We start from the raw sequence: 20,461 nt of genomic DNA on the forward strand, positions 1-20,461 counted from the left end.
CCGTTTTCATCGCCATTCCAAGAACCTGAGCTTTGTAAAAAGCCTTTTGATGGAAAGATGTGTAACTCAATGAGCTGTACACGCTCAGTGATAGCAAGCTGTGATGACGAGGCAGGAAATGAATGTCAACCAGGGAGTCACAGATGCACATGTGTGGGTGGTACACTCAGGAACAAGGAAGCACAGATTCTGGCACTGCCAATACCAGCATTAAAACAGAACACCCAGATCAGAGAGACCAAATACTAAAACCCAAGAGCCATGTGCCAGAAACCAGAGAAAAGCTACTCTTTAACTGCCTTAGGATAGGTGTTAGGGCTCCAATATACTGAGTGTAAGAATTGATTTTGGCATGTAGAGTACAGCCCTCGGCGCTCACTGCCATTAGAAAGACAAGTATGACAGCTGACATATTGGTGTCAACCTAATTTGAAAACAATATACAAGTGTAGGAAACACAGAGTGTAATGGCAGAAACTAGAAGATTCATATACACAGGAGCTAGCAGGTAGAGTACAGGTGATTACTGTTTAATACCACAGAGGACAGCTACACCTCCATAATCTTAGGTTAACTAATTGTTTTGAAATGTCACAAAAGGTCTGATATAATCAATACAAGAGCTGCTGGCCAAAAGACAAATTTCTCTGACATTTAGAAAATTGCATTAACATTTGAACACGGGTGTATTTCAATAGAATGAATTACTTTTAATATCATAGTTTAGTTTGATATTGGCACAGCTCAGCGAGGGCACAGCTGAACTCACTCAGTGGCACTCCAACACACATTAACTGTACAACTGTGTGCTCATGCATGTACACCACACTAGTGTTTCTCAGCCAGGGATCTGGGAACCCCCCAAACTTCAGGTGCAACTTTTAACCACATGTATTTGCATGTTTTTACTACTATAGATAGGTATACTCATATGTTGAGGCGTTTGGAGGCAGATAAAGATTTGCTATCTAGAAAATATTTTTCCCAAGACTTGTGAGATCAAGAGAAAATTGAGGTCTAAAATCAATCATGCAGCCCTACAGCAATGTAGCTGCTAGAACATCCCGTTCAGAGAGTGATGAAGAGATCACTATCTGGCACCCTGGGGGCGAGAGAGAACTCAGACTGGTGTAAAGTACCAACAGTCCGTTTCCTGAGTCGGCCTCTGTGGCAGAGATGAAGATTGTTAGCGAGGTGCGATCTCACGCACGGCATTGCTGTGTGGTGCTGTGATTTACAGAATACACAGTGCATAAACACATTGAGTCTGTGTGAAAACTAAAACCAAGCTCAAAAACAAAACAATAAAAACAACAGAGAAAGTGTAGCCATGGGGCGGGTGTAGATTGCAACTCAGTCAGAGGAGTATGTGATGAGTTTCTGTTTATTTTAAGTAGTCTGTCAAATCAATTTTATGAAGGGTACACACAGTGTTGCTGAGTAGTGTGACAAGAAGCAAACAAGCCCAGCAGAAACAGAGGAGAGAGGAAGCAAAAATAAAAGTGTTACGGCCTGGTAATTTGAGAAGGAGTGTGAGAGCACTAGAGAAAGATCAGATAAATCAGGGTTTCACTCATAGGTCATTAAAAACAGCTATAAACTTTGGCTAAGTGCAGTGAGAGCAAAGCCGGCCAAATATACACCCTCTTTCATGAGTGGCAAAGGCAGCTAAGACATGCCAAATTACACAACGGCACCACTGACTTCCTATAAGAACTAATTTTAGGACACATTTCTAGTGCTGCTGCCTGGTAGAGTTTCACAGTTGTCCAGACATATAAGTCTCAATTTCTTTGGGTTTATTCCCTACATAGTTACCAGCCTGGCTGGTAAGTGAAAAAGTTAGTTTTGGACCCTGTGTGTGCGCAGGCGAAACTTCCCAGTCTGTCTACCTTTCCACTTCAACTGAAAAACACAGTGGGCTACTAGTTATAAAAATTCAGAGGTGCACGACCAAGAACCCCGACAACTTTTGGAGCCTTCATGCTCGATGCTCGATGCTCTTGCGTCAATCTCTGGCAAACAACCTTGCACCTGAGACAGTACAGCAAGCATAAAGCTAGCTTCACAGGGAACCAGACTTACCAGCACAGGCCCAAAGACTGGGCTTGCGGCAAAAGATCAACCTCCAGTAGGCAAGTTAGATAGCCATGGTTTAATTCCAGCTGGTGTTGGTAATGACAACACAAAGCGATGGAGTTATTACCCACTATCTACACTGGCTAGTTAGCTCCAATGCTAAAAACAAGCTGCGTTATGCTAGCAGCAGATCCACTTGTAGCAACCTATCCCCACCAGAAAAAATACTATCTCATTTATTCTGATGAATCACTTAAATAAAACTAAGGATTTTGTTAAAGATCTTAAAAATGTTATGTATTATATATGACGTCAGGTTTGAATGTGAAAAAAAAAAAAAGACATTTGGTACAGCGCTACACTCTGATCAAGTGCACAATGATTGTGTGGACCAAAAATAGAACATCCCCATTAGGATCAATAAAATGATTCAGATGGAATTACCTTTACTGATCCTAAGAAAATGTAAATGCCTTTTGAGCATCTACTATATGCAATATGAAGCACTGAAAAACAAGAAAGGGTACTTAATGCTATACAAATATACATAATTCTTGATGTAATACATTTCTCCCTGCACATGTGCCACCTACCTGTCTATAATTCATTAACAGGAATTAACAGGAATGCACATTTTCAGCAATGTCTTGCATTCATCCTAAGTCACATTACAATATTTTATATAATCCATAATTGTTCATGACAAGGCACACAGCAGGTATCTGCTAAAGAAACACTACAACAGATGTTAGGAGAAGAAGTATGTACTGCCAAGCCGACTTGTGTTCTTGCTTAATCACATTCTTACCAGTGACTCGCCGATCATCGATAAATCATTAACACCCAGGGTGTACTCAAACAAGCATGTAAAAACGCCATCTACTCCCCAACCCCCGTTTCTCAATACAGCCCTAACCAAGGGCACAATATCATTAGCAAGTGCTTCATGTGCAGGCCTGGCTGAGGCTCTGCTCCAAGCCTTGTGATTAGGTCTTTTTCTCAGGTAGTCCCACCTGACCAAGCCAGGGACTCCACCATCTATCTGCACACTGCCTGGGTCACAGTCTGTCCCTCATCCACCCCAGCGACCTCTGACAATGGTCAAACTTACTTGCTGTCCTCCATGATGACTCAACAGCCAATGAAAGCTCTTGTCAGCACAATATGAAGCACAGCAATGTTTAATCTATTACAGAGTCAGACAGAGATAGCAGGAGCTTCAAGGCAAACTCTTGTCACTCAGTTTCTAAAACAATATTCATGTCGCTCTTAAAGAGGAAAGACTGGCCGTGCAGTTTTATAGGCACAAGTAAGATATAAATTCTGTGATTTAAACTGAAATTAAAACAAGTGTTTTACATAAGTTCCTTTGAAAGATAAGAGTACAAATTAGAACAGTGTTATGTTCGATGAGGAGAAGTTTAAGTGATTCTTTAAGTGTTTTCTAGTCCTGTTTGAGCACACAGTATGACTTTCAAATATGCAGAACAATTTCTACATCTATTTCCTCTCTAGAGTGTGTATTGACCACATCAAGCTTATGGTTAGAAAAGTGACGTGATAGTCATGATAGTGAGAAACCTACTGTCAGTTTGTCTGAGAACAAAGTGGATAAATGGTGTGGCTACTGCAAAGCTTTCACCAAAACTCTCTGACCTCCACAAGTTAGGGATCAGAGGTTGGGAATGGATTGGGACAGTCTAACAGTGACACAGACAATGGGCAGTCCATATTTCCTTTGAGCTGAACATCCATGGAAAAAGGAGTAGAAGAATGAGGGATGGCTGGATCTGGATCCGACACTCATCTTTCACTCCTTCGTAGACCTATCACGATAATTGCATTATTGAGTTATCGTAAGATATATGGACATGACCTTGATCATTTTGCTGACCTTCATATTATCAGTTGTGTTTACATACTTGTTTGTTCACAAAAAAATGTCACCAACATTTTAGCCAACATGATACCAGAATAAACAGTAGGGTGCCCAGACATTATGAGACTTGGGTTCTCACTTTTTTGTCTTCATCCCTGCCTGCTTGTGTGAGTCCGGAAAAAAAAAAAAAACGCTTTCAAAGACGACACCGCGTAGCTTACCGGTAGCCTGCAGCTACACTTTTGGAGTGGAAGCAGCAAAGTCCTGATCGTCGTTAGCTTGCGAAACCCTGGCAATGAGCCCAAAAGTCTGTTGTTTGAAGTTTTACCCCCCAGTATCTTCATCCTCAACTCTGTAAATCCACCAGCAAACCACCCAACTCCCAGGCCATACATCCCTGGGAGCAGACTGCAGCACACCAGCAGGATTACTGTGGTAACTGCGGTGTTGTCGGAGCTTCGCTAAGCTTGTCCATTAGTCTCACTTGGTTTCGTCTTTGTTGGCCAAATTTTGTATTAAGTCTCAAACTCAGTGGTTCTGGGCAACTCCTATAAAAGGTAGTACAACTGTTTTATTTACCCTTGTACATATTGACAGGTGTTAATTACCTTTTAAAAATGTTTTAAAATGGCATAAAATGGTTTTAAAATGACAATAATAGTGTTTATTACAATTATTTCTGGTTCAATATATTGTCCAACAAAAGTTTTTATCGTGACATGCCTACTAACAGCCACAAAGAAACTTGAAAGTCCATTTTTCCTTTGAGTTTAACATCTACAGAAAAAGAGAAGGAAGACTGAAGGACAGCTAGATTTGGATCCAATGCTCCCTTTCACTCCTTCGCTCTTTCTTGGGGCATTTCTCAGACTTCACACCAGGGTTCCACATTCCCTGCGTCAACACACAGCAAAAGGATGCGTGCATGTGTGTTTGTACGCCTTAAAAGACGCTCTCTCTGTCTAATGTGGTTAAGTGTCATAAAGGCTGGCAGTATACTCACATTTGGCGCTTTTTATGTTGCTGCCAAAGACAGCGCAGCTGGCAAATGCTTGTATACTCACTTTGAATCCAGATGTGTTTGTTAACGTCCTTTCACATTAAGATGGCATTTTCTGCTCTGAAACTAAATTTTACACTTGTGTTATACTGTGAAGAGGGGAAACAGATCTTTACAAAAACGTATCTCAGAAAAATGACTTAATTACATCTTCCTGGCTTTAATGTTGAAAACCCTGCATCTTTCTGTTGGTCTCTAATCTGATGTAAACAAATACAGCCAATCATACTGTTGATTACTATCAAGGCCAAAGTTACACAAGTTCCTGTACAGTCCAAGATATTAGATATTCTTAAAACCACTAAACAAAGACAAAAGTAGGGTTAGGCTATGAACACATTTTGACTCCAATAAAAGAAGACAGGATCCTCTGGGGAAGTGCATGCGATAACCACTGTGCATGCACTCACAGACACGTACAGACCAGCTCGGTCTCGGAGGTGACTCATAAATGAGAGGGCATAGGGGAAGGAAAGTGACATGTTCTCCATTATAGCTCAGGACAGTCACGGACAGATGAAGATGCTCAATGACCTTGTATGAAGATGAGAATGCTGACAACTCACAGAGCAGTAACTGCTTATCTTTTACTAGAAACCGTTGTGTAGTTGTGAGACTACGAATGGAACTGAATAAGCAAGCTGGCTACAGAACTAACTACACCCTGTGGCCTTCTGTTAGCTTAATTAACTTCTTCATTAACCATTTACCTTTAGCTCAGATGGGTTCAACAAGTTCTACATGCTTACCTGCCTGCCTGTCCCACCAGGATTAAATCACTGTAGTGTAACAACATGGCCAGCAGACAAAGTTTAAAGAAAATGCCATCAATACAAATACTGAGAGACTACATTAGAACTGATGCAAATGCAGAATCACACTGAAGAAAGTGGAGCATTACATTAAACCCCATGTTTTTCTGAATACATTACGTCTTCTTCCACAAAGTTCTCTTCCCGAGTAGAGCAGCCACAGGTCACTGTAAGCCTGTTTACCAGCGAGCTTTTACAGGAACACCAGCTTAGTAGGTGACATAACACTACACGGGAGAGGGATGACCTTACCAACGCTCTGCTCCCTGGAGTCATTCAAAAATATCGCCATGCATGCTTTTCTAAAACCTGTTGGGAAAGTGGGTGGTTGCTGTTGAAGGTCAGGGAAGAAGTGTTTTAGTCAGTCAGTACCATGACGGCTTATGAGGTGAAAAGTCTTGTGTTTGGTCAATCTGCCCAACAGGTAAACAATCCTCTTCAATTAAGGCCCCAAGCAGGTGGCCCCACTAACCTAATATGAAACACCAAGCCGACGTTCGGCCGTTGGTCAATGTCAGGTGAGTGTGTGTCACCTTAGTTTTTGCAGTGTGTCCCGCACCATTGGCACTAGTTGGCCCTTGTTACCTGTTGGCCGATTCATCATTTGCGTCAGAGCCAGTGGAGCCCATTGGTGACTGAAATCACTCAGATTGTTAGTTCAGCTCAGTTAACGAGACGTAAGTGAGGAAAGTAAACAAAAATCAAGAAGCTGTGAGATCAAATTTGTTATATTAGGTGATATATATATTTTTTTTTTTTTGCCATTGAGCTCTTCAGCAGAAATGGTTCACAACTGTTAGTGTCAGGTAAATATCCTTTGTTCTTTCAACGTTGGCGTTGTGTTGTTAATGTGCTAACTAGCTAACTAGCGTCTTGAATCCATCCTGTCGGTCTTTCGGTTTCTGTTCTTGAATGACGAATACAGGCTACAGCCACCTGATGGTACACAGGCGTAAAATTTATATGTGAGTAGTGTTGTCACGATACCAAAATCTTTGTTTCGGTACCAATACCAATATGAATTTCGATACTTTTCGATACTCTTCGGTACTTTTCCTAAGGAAAAGTCCTTTTGGATACAAACCTTTAGAACAATAAATAGTAGGGGTGTAACGGTACCAAAAAAATCATGGTTCGGTAAGTACCTCGGTACGGACGTCACGGTTTGGTAACTCAAATGTTCCACCAAGTTTGTGTTGTCTCGTGTTGTCTCCCTTTGCGAGGCAGACTTTCTCTTGTCTTTTTTCACGTGCGCCAGCTGCGAATGTTGATACAGGTGTTGTCATACACACCACTTGTGCAATCTGTGCTCCAATAGGAACAAGAAAGGCGTTTGTGTGCATAAATGAGTAAAATAAATTAACTAAATTAATGAATTGAATCAATTTCAAAGTACTGGTATTTTCCAAATGCAGTATAGTACCGTTTGGAATACTCTAGTACCGCGGTACTATTTTAGTACCGGTATACCGTGCAACACTATATGTGAGTTGGCTGTTTGTTGCAGTCTTTGTGGTGTGTACAGTGCAACTTTTTGGCCAAGGCGCAGGCGACATAAGGTGATGCAACTGTTGGCCTTTGCCAACCACTAGTTCTTTGATTTTGGTTTGGTGTGTCTGGGCCCTAAAACAAGGCCTGCAGCAGCATTAGCCAATAGGTATGTAAATCAGAAGTTTCATCACGATTCGATATTATACAGATTTGTTGGACAGCAATATGACATTTGCTGATATCATAGAGTCTGCAATGATTTTGATTTGATTTGATTTGATTCAGGGGCCTGCGATCAAAATTAGACAATATCAGAAAGTATCCTTGTTGTCTTTTTCTTGGCTAGTTGCCATTGTCTGCCTGGTGCTAGGTCACAAGCACTGTTTGAATGTTTAGGAAAGAGGTGCATTTGGACAGAAACTGTAACACAGGTGTGCTATGGAAATTTAAATATAAAAAGGCGCATCCTGAAGATGAAGATATATATCAACGTTTTCACTTTGCATCTCTGATTATCAATAAATCGATCCAGATGAATGTACACACACCCCTCTTAGCCAAGAACCACAAACAGTTGCCATGCTAACAACTACGCCTGCTGTCTGCAGAACCATTTGCAAATTTCCCTCTCTTCCCAGCCGGAGGTATCACCCTGGACTTCCCAGAAGCCGGACATACAGTATTCGTGCCAAGCCATGTGGGTTACAATCAAACTCATCACTGGACTCCAAAAGCTTACATCTGGGCCCACCTACCACAGAGAGCTGGCCTTTTAATCCCCTCATGTGGCGACATGATAAAGGCATGGATTAAAAGATAGCCAGTCATCCAGTCCGTCAGTCAACACTGCTGCCTGACTGCATACTTGCATCAGCTCCACTGCTTCACTTACCCTTTACTGCACTGGGTAAGCAGAATTCAGCAGATGTGCAAGGCCAGGCTGTGGTCGTATATCTATAATGCAGTGTGCCATAAGACCCACTATGCCTTGTGATCTATAAATAGGACAGAGGCAACCTTCTGTCCCGGTGGATATACACTAAAGTGGTTGATCAGATAAATGCAGTGACAACAGAGTATTTAAATTAATGTAATGGACTGAATCTGCCTCAGTGTATTTAGAGTGTGTATTATTCATTATTCAGGCTTACTGGTCTGTGCATTATATGAATAAGGAAAAACAACCTTTGACCCCTAAAAATTTAGAGATGCCCTCTTTTAGGTTAATGGACTGCACTGATAGAGAATATCCTACAAATCGCTCTCATTATTAACATCAGAAAAAACGTTCCTATTAAATATAAACAGTGACTACATTTAATTTCAAATAAAAAAAATATATACCAACTATAATGACAAGTTTATTCCAACATAAAATCAACTGCATTTGTTTTAAGGCAGTAAGCCTTAGAGAGCCATGAAAAGTACGTTTTAAAAAACATTGATGCTACTTTATTGAATATTTTAAGTTTAATGATGTAAATGTTGTCACTGACAGACTAGCCAAATACTAGTTTCTTCTTCTTCTTTCAAGAGATACATGATGACAAACTTATGATCATGAAATGTTTTACCAAATAAAATAGTAATTCTGAAATTAACTTTTTGTACCATGGTCCTGTACGCGAAATTGATCTCCTCAATAATCCAGATGTGGCTGTTGCCATCCGGTACATCCGAGTTCAGGCCGTCCACCAATTGTGGATCAGCCTGTTCGTCCAGTGCTCCTGACTGCTGTTGTACTTCCATGTGTCTGCTTGCTGTAACAGTTGGTACGTAAAGCAGTCTCCTCTGAAATGCTGTTGATGCGCAGTCCATTCTCACAATCCAGCTCTGCTCCTATTGGGGTTTCCTCAGGGGTTGTCTAACGGGATAGGATCACTGTCAGTGCGTGGCAGGGGGTGTGAGTGGTGGATGTATCCCATCCGACTGGTTTGACGCCAACTGGTATCACCCTGATAAGTCATTCAATGTTTTGGTTTTCCAAAACAAGTTAAAACACGCTTAACATGTACTTTACATTGAAATCACAGGGGGAGCACAAACTGACCAAGGCAATGAAGAAAGTCCATTTCAAAACCAACAACAAGCCCATTTTGGGGTAGTTACGATCACATGGCCGCAGGAAGTCAATGAATCAGTCTTTCCACGTGCATATCTAAAATAAATTAAATCACTGGAGTGACCACAGGCTATAAATTATTGTCAGTTGTTAATAATAACTGATCAAAGGGACAGAGCTGGAAGCTTCCTCAAAGAACTCCTTATCAAAAATTTGTTCTTTCCTTGAACCTTGCCCTTCATATCCCCTACGGTCCTAATCAAGACTTTGCGAGAGACAAAAAAGATAAGATGCATTTAGGTCACAACCACAGTTGTGACCGAGCAGTTTTTGGATCCCTGCCTGCTGAGAAAAAGACATGCTAAGTCAGTGTGACCTCTGAATTAAGCCACAAGGGCAGGAACTCCCTTCACTCAAGTATAGGTGATCTAGAGGCTAAATCAGGCTTGAGAAAACTAGGTGACAGGAGCGCTCAGGGGTCAGGGATTACAGACTAATGTTACGTCTCAGTTAGATCACACACATTGGGTGTTATTGCATCAATCAAACTAAGATTACCGGTGGATCTATGCTAAGCAGTGAACTGTAAATACATTCAATATACTAACCTGAGGTCAAGCAGGGAGCAAAGGTCATTTGAACTACCTTGCAGATGCAAAAGTAAAGCAGTCTGTCACTTGCACCGACTGTATTTAAGTCAGCTTGCTACATCACAAATGTTTCCCAAATAAGATAACGAAGCTGCTACTGAAAACAACAAAACATCAGCTAACATAGCACTTAAAGCTGCCTTTCAAGTAACTGACAGTGGTTACTTTAGCTAGCATCATATTCTGTATCATGTGTAACTTAAAAAATGTTCAGTTTATAATTTTTTGTGTAAAGGTTAAGATAACGGATTTTATTTTTGCGACTGATAAATCTTAGCCACACATCTACTAAGCTCCAAAAATAAGCATGAGCTGTGATTTTACAAAGGGAACTACAGCTCTCAATCTCTGCAAAACTTGTGAGAACAGTTGGACACTTTTATCCAGCTACTGGGCTCATGCCCTAAAGATTTAGCCATGTCAGCCTAAACGAAATGGGTACACCTATTTTTAAAACAGTATTTAGCCCTTATTGCACCCACCACAGTGTTATTAGCACCGAATACTGTTATTAAAGGCTTTAACCGACACAGCTGAATCAGCTCTGGGTGAAGCTAGCCTGTTAGCATCGTCACACAATGCGAGCTTTCCCAGGGAGCTCTCATTGCGGCGAGCTGCTTAGTGGTGGTCCAATAACACCGAGGGTAGAGTAACGTTAGCTATGGAGGGGGGAATGTTGTCTCACTTGCCTTTTTCATCCGCGGAGCCTCGGCGACGGTACCGTCACGGTTCACAAAAGCCTCTCCGCCGTTCTGCTGCGGGTCCGTCCGCTTCATAGCCGACGCCTGCGGCATCTTCGCGGGGTTCGGGGTGAGCATACCCAGGCTGCCTTCCCCGGCTTTCGCGGAGGGCTCCGCTGGAGGGGTCGTAGCGGCGGAGGAACCGGCCTCGTGCGGGTCGACTCTGCCGAGGGTCTTGCCCTCCGAGGTCGGTGTCATCGGGGAGCCGGCCGGTAAGTCTTTACCGGTAGGGACGTCTTTGAGTTCGACCTCTGCCATTTTCGCTGCCACAACCTGGACTGACATCGCTGCAGTTTCACAAAGTCCTTTTTACAACACAAATAGCGAGTCGAGCGGATGTGAGCGGAGGAGCGACTCTGGCGAAATGCATTATGGTCCGTGTAGTTTCTCAAACTATCTAAAGATGTCCCTCACGTGCCACCTCCAATACCAATGATAGCCACACACACAGGTGTACCAAACACTAGACAAAATGATGGAGATACAACAAAACAACTGACATATGAATTTTAATTTAGCTTAAAAGCACTCGTTATCGATGGAAAGACTACATTTCCCTGCCAAAAAGGATACACTGCGAAGTGCGTGATGGGAAATTGCGTTTGTCGTAAAAGAGGACGACACTAAACTACAAAACAAACGCGATTTATGCCAGATATTGCTGTTTGCTCACAGGACAATCATATATAAAATGTCTACATGGTTTTCTTAAATGCAGCATCTTCTTAATTTTGTCCTAAATCCTTAGTTTAAAACATGAACTCATAGCACTAGGATACACTTAATCACTTGTACAGTATAAAGGAATTTCTCAGTGTGTCCTCAACCAATGTTGACACAGATTTATTTGAATAATTCGTATAAATTGTCAGTCAGTATTATTCACCAGTCTCAAGACATTCACTGGACGTTGCTGCAGAAGACACTGCATCACATTACAGTGCTCTATGTGGTGGATATGCAGTATGTCATATGAGAAAATGGGACCAGGCATAAGGTCACATCTTATAAAACGATCTACATTGCCACCAAGTGGATGCCCATGATAGTCAAAACTATAAAAAAAAAATAAGATGCTTCAACTGTTTCTTTTTAATATCTCAATTTTATTTTCACGTCTCTTGTGACAAATGTAAAATGGCATAATTGAAAAAAACACGGGAGGTTTGAAATGTGACAAATGGCTTTTGTAAAAGATGTTATATTCCAAAAAAAAGACTTTGGTGATTCAAAGGCTTTTCATTTTATCTGTCGCATATCAAAAAGAATCAACACTGTACGCTATGTGTTGCATCGCAGCCAAGTACTATGGGAAGCTTCACTCCTACAGAATACTTTTGTTTTCTTCAAGTCCAGTTCCTGTAGGTGACTTCAAGCATGTCAAGAGCATCCCTACTACAGCAATCATTCAACTATTGGAAAACAAAACATACCAGTTGCAATAGGTCATTGAAGCAGAAGAAACAAAAGTCAAGAACACACATACTGTATTTACATTCATGCTAAATGGGTCAGAGCCCTTTACAATTAACCAGAGAAATCTGAGGTATATTATTTACAAGGCTGCCATGCTGGTACATTCTCAAAATACAAAATCAGAAAACCAAACAATGTTAAAAACTCAGCTCTGCAGTGCATCATAAACACACTGGTGCAACAGAAATGTGTCCTTAAAATGACAATACAGAGTGTTACCAGTTTGTGCACGTAAATTGAGAAAATCTCCAAAAATATGCATTTATTGTCTTTTAAAGTTAAGTGCTGCTTCTCCAGAGCGGTCCTTGTGTTGAGGCGGTACTCCACCCAGTGTAGCCACACAGCATCGTGGGGAAAAAAAATCCACTTGCAGCTGTTTGTTTCTTGTAAATGATGACACATCAGTTTTCGAAGATCCACAGGATGTTCACGCCGGAGAGGCCGAGATTTACTCTCCTGGAGAAAGCATGAAAAGCGATTTAATTATCCTACAGGCAAGGTCAAAGTGATCATTTTAAATCAAAATGCAATCTGCGCTCTGCTGTATGACCTTTCTGTTGTAAATGAATCAATATTTCATTATACACTGTAATGGCATATACTACATGAGCTAGCCAGGGTTTTACAGGATTTTAGTAGCAGAGGTGGAAGTACTCACCCCAGCATCCCCGACTCCTTCGTCTTAATGACATAGAGGAACATGAGTATTGTGTGGAACAGGTTGTTCCTGCCCTGTAATAGACATAAAGATGGGTTCATGTTGTTGCAATCACAGCGGAACTGCAGAGGAAGACATCATGAACTGTCTGAGTGAGATGTCTATTACAAAAACCAAATGCAGTTGTAAGGTAAGATTCTCTTTTCACATTACAATCAAGTGTGGCCCAAATCCAATTTTTTTGCTCTCATATAAAACAGAAATGATTTCTACAGAGTAGTGTGACACAGAACTGGGCCACTTTCATATGTGGTCCTAAATTCAATACATATCCCATCACTGGCTATGCAGCCTCTGTTAGCAGGATCATACTGGAATTCATGTGTGTTTTTCCCATACAACAATGGTTTTTCCACATCAAACTTCACTGCTGTTCGTTGGTGAAACCCTCAACACTGCAGCCCCATCACTCCTGACTCCTCTCACACTCACGCCTCTCGACCCACAGAACTACTGGCAATAGCTGCTGATAGAGCTCTAGCTATAGCGTTTGCGTTCTCATCCTCATCGTCAACATATGATGTATCGTCACCCGATCTCTGCAGCGAATCATTCACAGGATAAACGCTTACAACACTATGTCACTCATTTTTTTCCCCAAATGCCCGTGTCTTACGTATGTGACTCTGTTTCATGTTGTTCCGCTGTGCATGTGTTTGACATTATTGGTTGCACGTGAGGCATTTCAGGGCAGAGATCCGTCCACACTGATGTCAGATATAGGTCACTTCAAACACGAATGTGAACAGTCTAGGCTGAAAGATTGGATCTGGGGGACAAAATCGGTAAATGGACCTGCACTTGTATACTGCCTTTCTAGTCATCCGACCACTCAAAGCGCTTTTTACACTACGAGTCACATTCACACACACATTCATACAGTGGTGGCCAAGGCTACCATACAAGGTGGCAATTGCTACTCAGTTTTTAACACACTAACTCACAGATGGAACAGCCATCGGGAGCAATTTGGGGTTCAGTATCTTGCTCAAGGATACCTCGACATGCAGATCAAACCGCTGATCTTCCATTTGGTGGACGACCCGCTCTACCTCTGAGCCACAGCTGCCCACTCTTGTACTAAGCCCTGTACTGTGACATAGCCTTATTTAACCTCTTCACTAAGAGGAAAAATCAGAGGATGGGGTGAGCACTGGGCTTATGAGCTAACATTAAGATGCTAAGGTTAAAAATAGCTATCATTCAGTTTTATCTTTGCCCAAGTATCATTAAATTTTACCTGTGGATCTCAACCACAAGACCCTGTAAGAAAACAACTATTGGCAATCTTACACAACGCTGAAAATCATTTATCTGTCAAATGTTTTGTGTGTTCTGTTGAAAAATCTGTCCGGCACAGTAATATGCAGATGTATGTGGAATATTAAGTCTTATTTTTCCCTGTTACTTTACAGCCTTTGCATGTTATTCTGCGTTCTACAAGCATTTGGCAAGTGCAGTCCTTAACAGCGTCAATAAAGAGGATTTGATCTTATTTTGATTTTAAGTGCCACTTTAGAGAGACCTATAAATAGCACAACTTTACAGGCTACAAAATCAGAAAATGGACCTCTCTTTGGATTTGAGTTTAAGCCGATGAGAGCAAAATAAGAGCACACGCTGTTTTGTAAGAGCCTGAAAAATAGAGAAATTATTTTTGAAAAATCGTGTGAGAGCACTGTTTTGCTGTCACCTTGGGCAGACTGTAGATGTGTCCCTGGTAGATGAGCTGGTAGTGAGGGGGAGTGGTGCTGCTTTGGTGGATGCAGAAGAGGCTCTCCTTGGTAACATCTATTGAGATTTAACACAAAAAGGGACACATGGACAGAAACAGCATGAGCAAGACAGAAAGTAAATGCTGTGTGAAATCACAAGCCTTTTATTGTTTTCCTTCCTGTTTGACCTATGCGTGTGTGCCTGTGTGTCTACGTACCAGGTTTGTCTGGGGTGTGGCTGAAGTGCTGCGCAGTGAAAGTCTTCCCATCTGGGTACTTTGGGTGAGGGGGCAGTCTGGAGTCCAAGTATGTACAAAACATATGCATGAGGATCTAGAGGGACAGACACAGTATTAAGCAGAGGGATGTGGCCGGTGATCCCACACTGATGAGGAGAGCCACCAAGACTGTTACTGTTTTGTGTCTGCAGCACAGATCCTGCAGTCAGAAGACTCAAAGAACGCCATGTCGAATTTCACATAATTGTTAGGTCTTCTGTAAACTGACACACTTGCATGTATTTGAGAAGTGGAACAAGCTGTCATCCTATATAGTCCCAACCTGAGGAGCCTGCTCTCTTACTAATATTGAATGAGGCTCTGTCTCACGTATAGATGATTGTAGATAAGAAAACTAAGAAACCATTCGGTGACAAGAATAAAACACAGCTGCAACAATAAAATGTCTTTCTTTATAAAGTTTCTTTCTGTGCATTCAATACAAAGCTCCATGAAAATACAAATCAAAGAGCTAAATGAATGGAGTGAGTTAGTGAGTCTAGTTAAGTTACTAGAGAGATAATTCTCCACCAGATCCACTCCATTTTTTTTTTGTCTTTTTTAGCCACGTTTCCACCAAACACTTCAGATATAATAACCTCAAGGCTCAGTCATACTCCCTTTACATACGAAACTACGAATTAAATATCTTCAGGGTTCGAAACTGAATGTCAGACAAAAAACAGACATTTAAAGACATGATATTTGATGTCTTTAAATATCTGACTTTAAGTTTCGAACCCTTTGGAGTCATGTGATGTGGATTTTTAGGAAGGAGATATTTATTAATCCCTGAGGGGAAATTACTTTTTCCCCACTCTGTTGTCATATACACACACACAGAACCTATACATGCATTAAATGGAGAGATGTTAAAGTGAGGGGGCTGCCGACGGACAGACAGCCCCAGCAGTTGGGGGTTCAGTGCCTTGCTGAGGGCAGTGCCCAGGAGGCAAACTGGCAACTCTCCAGCTACCAGCCCACACTCCATATTTGGTCCGGACAGGGACTTGAACTAGTGACCCTCCAGTTCCCAACCCAAGTCTCTATGGACTGAGATACTGCCGCCCCACGATTTGATGACCATCAAGAATATATTTAGTTGCACCAGTAGCTCAGTGTGCATGTGTCACTGTGTAGACTCACAGCACAGTCAGTGGGGAGGTCTGTGTCCCACTTCCTGTTCTTCAGATCACCGCCACCATTCCAGCGAAAGGAGCTCATGCAGCCGCTGTGGGCCAGCTCTGACAGGGCAGAATACAAAAAACAAAAACAAAAAAAAAAACAAAAAAAACAAAACACATTTAAGAAATTAAAAATGTGCTCCACTATAACTCATACCTCTATGAAATATATTTACACACACAGCATCACATTACTTTTGATGAGTTGTATTGTTGAACCTACCCTTTACGCGGTCCACTAGATACTCCTGGTTTGGAGTGATGTCCAGATACTGAACGATAGAGTTCATCGTGGGGATGGACGAGGCTTTCATCACTGCTGCCTGTTTCAGGCTGCTTATACTGGCCTCTGGTGGAGGAAAGAGTGAAAACTAGTGAGACTAGTGAGAGAAACCACAAGAAGAATACACTGGTATTCCCTTCCCTAAACATGTTGCTTTCTTGTCTGGTATATATATTAATTTTCATTTCTGACAGAATCAATCAAGAAAAAAAATCCTTTAACTTAACTTTGCACGTTGATTTAGATATCAAAGTGTTATTTATTTATTTCATCATGTTTTTGTCTAATAAAACATATACAACTCAAGTTTCTAAAAGGTTTAGTTTTCATTGTAGTTGCATGAATGACCTGTAACATTTTCATTCTCTGACATTTACATAATGATACTTACAAAAATATAATATTTCTTAGACAAAAGTTTATATTCTTTGGTCCTGTATGACTGGCCCCTTTTATGAAACCCAACAGCAGTGTGAGGACAAAGCACATTTGTCATGATTCATATTCTCTGCAGATGGTTTACCTCCTATCTGGAGCTCAGGGCAGCCCATCCTCCTGAGCTGGCTGTTGACAGAGTCTGTTTCCTTCACCAGGGGGACCAAGATGGTGTCACTGATCCACTGACATAAACACAAAGAGATTTGTTTACTTACTGAAATCACATTTAGATGGAAGGTTTGTGACAAAACTAATGCATGGAATTCATTTCAAACTTTTTAACTTGTGTTTTTAGTGCGTATTTCTGTGAATGTGTTTGAACACTTACATTTCTAAGTTTGGCCGTCCAGCTGTCAATGCGGTCTACAACAGGGCGACTGGCTGTGATTCTGGCCCACACCTACATAACAGGAAGGGAAACAGACATGAGTTCATGACAATCATGCATTCATCCCTTGACACCAACAGACACAGATGGCCTAGGGATGCAGATGCTGATATTTCATTTTAAAGCCTTTATCTGACAACGATGTGCCGATATTATTGTGCATTCCAAACATGTCTCACTGTGAAAAACATTGTTTTATGAGGGCACAAAAACGATGTTTATTTACTAACCTCCTCTGCAGCCTGTTTGGAGCCCAAGTCCGTCTCATCCTTGTGGGCAGACGGGGCCTGGGAGCGGCAGGCTGGCTGGTACAGGAACTTCCTTAGGCTCTGTGCGTAATCTCCAACTGAGCGGTTGTAGTTCCAAAATGTTGGGCTGTGGCTCGGAGACACAGACTCTGGACTCCCTGCAGTGAGCATCAGTTCATTATGACATCATTCTATGATGACATACATCTACGTGTTTGTCCACATTGACTCAGAGTTCTTACAACACTGCTATACTGTACCTAGCTGGCTGCGGTGACTCCTCTCCTCCTCTGTGCGGAGGAACCTCTCCAGGCTTTTCAGATCCTCCATGTAGTCCTCCTTGCTTCCAGGGGAGTTAAACACTGAGGGGGACGTGCGATATCGAGCCCTCAAGCTGGAGCCTTCTGCTGGTCCAATGCTACTGGGGTAGGGAGAGGAGCCAGGGGAGGGACTGTAGTTCAACACCTAAGAAAGGAAGAACAGAATGCTCTCAATGTAAAGAATAACTTCTGAGGAAATTTGTTTATTACACTGACCCACCACACAACTCCAGGCTAGGCCAGATTACAGTGATGTGTTGGATGTACCTTTCCAAAGGCCACTGAGGGGGAAAAAGGACCTCCAGCACTGCCTGGGGTGGATGGGTTGCTGAGAGGAGGGCTGTAACCGGGCACACAGCTGGGGGAGAACTTGGGGCTGGTGGTGGCCGGCCGTGAGGGGCTGAAGCTCAGCACGCTTTGGCCCTGCAGCGGAGACGACTGGGCTGGAGCTGGGGTCTCCTTTTTTTCTGGCTTTTGAGGCGGAGAGGCCTGAATACCTGCAAGGTGACAGACAACAACCCGCATACTTAAAAAGAACCATACTGAAAACCAAGGACCTGAGTGTACATATATCTTACAATGAGTAAAAAAAAATAAGTGACAAATACAAATTCTGCAGGGATAAAATAGAGCCTCACTTGTGTTTCTCAGACCCAGGAGGCGATGCTGGTCAGGGGATACAGCAATGGTGGCGGGAGCCATCGTGTACTTGAAATATTTCCAGAAGTCAAAAAGAGCATTGAGGCTAAATAGAGAGGCTAGCACCAGTTCTGTAAACAAGGACAGAAGAGAAGGACGTACTTATAAACACTTGGTGTCTGTTAGTGTCAAATTAAATTTCAGCCTTTAAGTTATAATATCATTTAATTTAAGAAACATTATGGCTTTTCAACTCCAGTAGACATCCTTAAAGGGATGGTTCTGATTTTTTGAAGTGGGGTTGTATGGTGCACTTATCCAAAGACAGCATGTAACAAACAGTAAATGTCAGTCGGCATACCCAGAGTTTGGAGAAGCAAACTGGAGTCAAACATGGAGGCTAAACACTGTACTGCTGTGGTGGAGTCAACAACAAAACATATTTTAGCCACCTAAAAAAATCATTATCAGTTTAAGTGTACAATCTATGCTCTCACTGCTTTACCTTACTGTCAAACAGTGATTTTCAACAGGAAAATGAAGCAATTATATCGCTCTATTCAAAGCCAGGCTGCACTGAGAAAAACAGTGATTTAACATTGCTGAACACAGGAGCTGCTGGTCTACTGCTGCTTAAATCACTTAGTAACTTTGTGTTATTGTGTGACTTTGACGTTTCAAAGGGTTAGTTCCGATTCACCAAAGTCACCCAATAACACAAACTGACTAACTGATCAAAACAGCTGTAGGCCAGGAGCTCCTGTGTTCAGCGAGCTAAAATTGCTGTTTTTCTCAATGGAGACTGGTGGATTCAACGAGAGCATAGATGGGGAACTGAAGGCATTAACCACTCCACCCTGGGAACAAACTGCCTGACGGAAAAGGTAATAGAGTGAAATACTCTCAGTATAGCGTACACTGTGTTACTGATTTTTTTATGTGGGATATTTTCTAGATGGCTAAAATATGTTTTGTTGCTGACCCCATCCACAGCAGTACATTGCTTGGCTTCCGTGTCGGACTCCAGCCTGCTTCTCCAAACTCGGGCGTGCCAACTGACATTTACCATGTGTGACACCCTGACTATGGACAAGTACCCCATACAACCCCACTTCTTAACTATCCCTTTAAATAAATAAAAGAGTAGGGACCTTACCAATGTACCAGATAGGCCAGTAGGTAATGTTGTAGTATCGGCTCAGCAATTTCCCTGACCTAACAAAAGTAAAAGAGAGACATATATCATTTCACTGTGCACTGAAAGAGGTGAGATGGGAGTGGTGGAACAGTTAATTAGTGCTACATTACTGAACTTAGCGTGGCTTACATTTCAGTGTAAATCATCCCAGCTAGAGACACGTTGAGCACAGCCCAGGCCAGGACCACCTGACGAGCCTGTTCCTCCCTCCTCATCCTCAGTGCCCTGTCTATCATACTGGGCATCCCGTCCTTTCCTGGGGTCAGCATGGTTTCATCTGCTCTGTTCAGGCTGGAGGAAGCAGCAGAGATAAACACTGTGAGGCAAAACGAGTACACAGTGTGCTGCATTCAAGAGAAGATTAAAACATCTTAAAAGTTACGACTAACACGTAGCGTGTGTTTATTACAGAACAAATCAGTATCCTTTAGCTAGACATCACACAACACTGTTGTGTGCCTACTGAACAGTTAGAATTGACGGTACAGCACAGTTACCCGACTTGCTAGCAAAACGGTTAGCTAAAGTTAGCTAGCTTAAATATAAACAATACAGAATTTGCGGGGAAAGTATGGTTTCAGTGTAAAACTAACAACCAGTAATACATAACTGTATACCAACAATACGACAAAAATACAAATAAAAAATGCAGATAATAACTTTTAGATATTTCATACCACGCTGAAGTGAATGACAACTGCACCGCTGCATAGTTCGTATTTTACCCGGAAGTTACAGTAAGTACTTCCGGTCCCTTGAGCAAAGCCGCTAAATATGAAGCTACACTGAATATAGTCAAGGAA

At 41.9% G+C, this 20,461-nt stretch overlaps 2 protein-coding genes across 3 annotated transcripts in view; both read right to left on the reverse strand.

The window, feature by feature from the left end:
• The window catches only part of ahcyl2b (adenosylhomocysteinase like 2b), a 68,598-nt gene extending 57,472 nt beyond the window's left edge, over positions 1–11,126 (reverse strand). The window contains exon 1 of one of the 2 annotated variants that reach the window (XM_050035766.1): positions 10,723–11,126. In XM_050035766.1, the coding sequence (XP_049891723.1) occupies positions 10,723–11,058 (336 nt within the window). In that variant the 5' untranslated portion in view covers positions 11,059–11,126. The remainder of the gene's footprint in view (positions 1–10,722) is intronic. The other variant, XM_050035767.1, reaches the window with a different exon arrangement.
• A 718-nt stretch (positions 11,127–11,844) lies between these two features.
• On the reverse strand, positions 11,845–20,403 carry tmem209 (transmembrane protein 209). The gene is made up of 15 exons (XM_050035768.1): positions 20,336–20,403; positions 19,788–19,949; positions 19,617–19,675; positions 18,460–18,591; positions 18,089–18,318; positions 17,762–17,966; positions 17,484–17,659; positions 17,194–17,265; positions 16,951–17,047; positions 16,368–16,493; positions 16,107–16,204; positions 14,901–15,015; positions 14,661–14,758; positions 12,908–12,981; positions 11,845–12,705 (listed from the first exon to the last, which is right to left on the reverse strand). Exons 2-15 carry the CDS (start codon positions 19,925–19,927, stop codon positions 12,651–12,653), a joined length of 1,677 nt encoding a protein of 558 aa, XP_049891725.1. The 5' UTR covers positions 19,928–19,949; positions 20,336–20,403; the 3' UTR covers positions 11,845–12,650.
• Between the last annotated feature and the right edge of the window lie 58 nt (positions 20,404–20,461).

The sequence above is a fragment of the Epinephelus moara genome, chromosome 23 (genome assembly GCF_006386435.1).
Source record: "Epinephelus moara isolate mb chromosome 23, YSFRI_EMoa_1.0, whole genome shotgun sequence".
Taxonomy (NCBI): Eukaryota; Metazoa; Chordata; class Actinopteri; order Perciformes; family Serranidae; genus Epinephelus; species Epinephelus moara.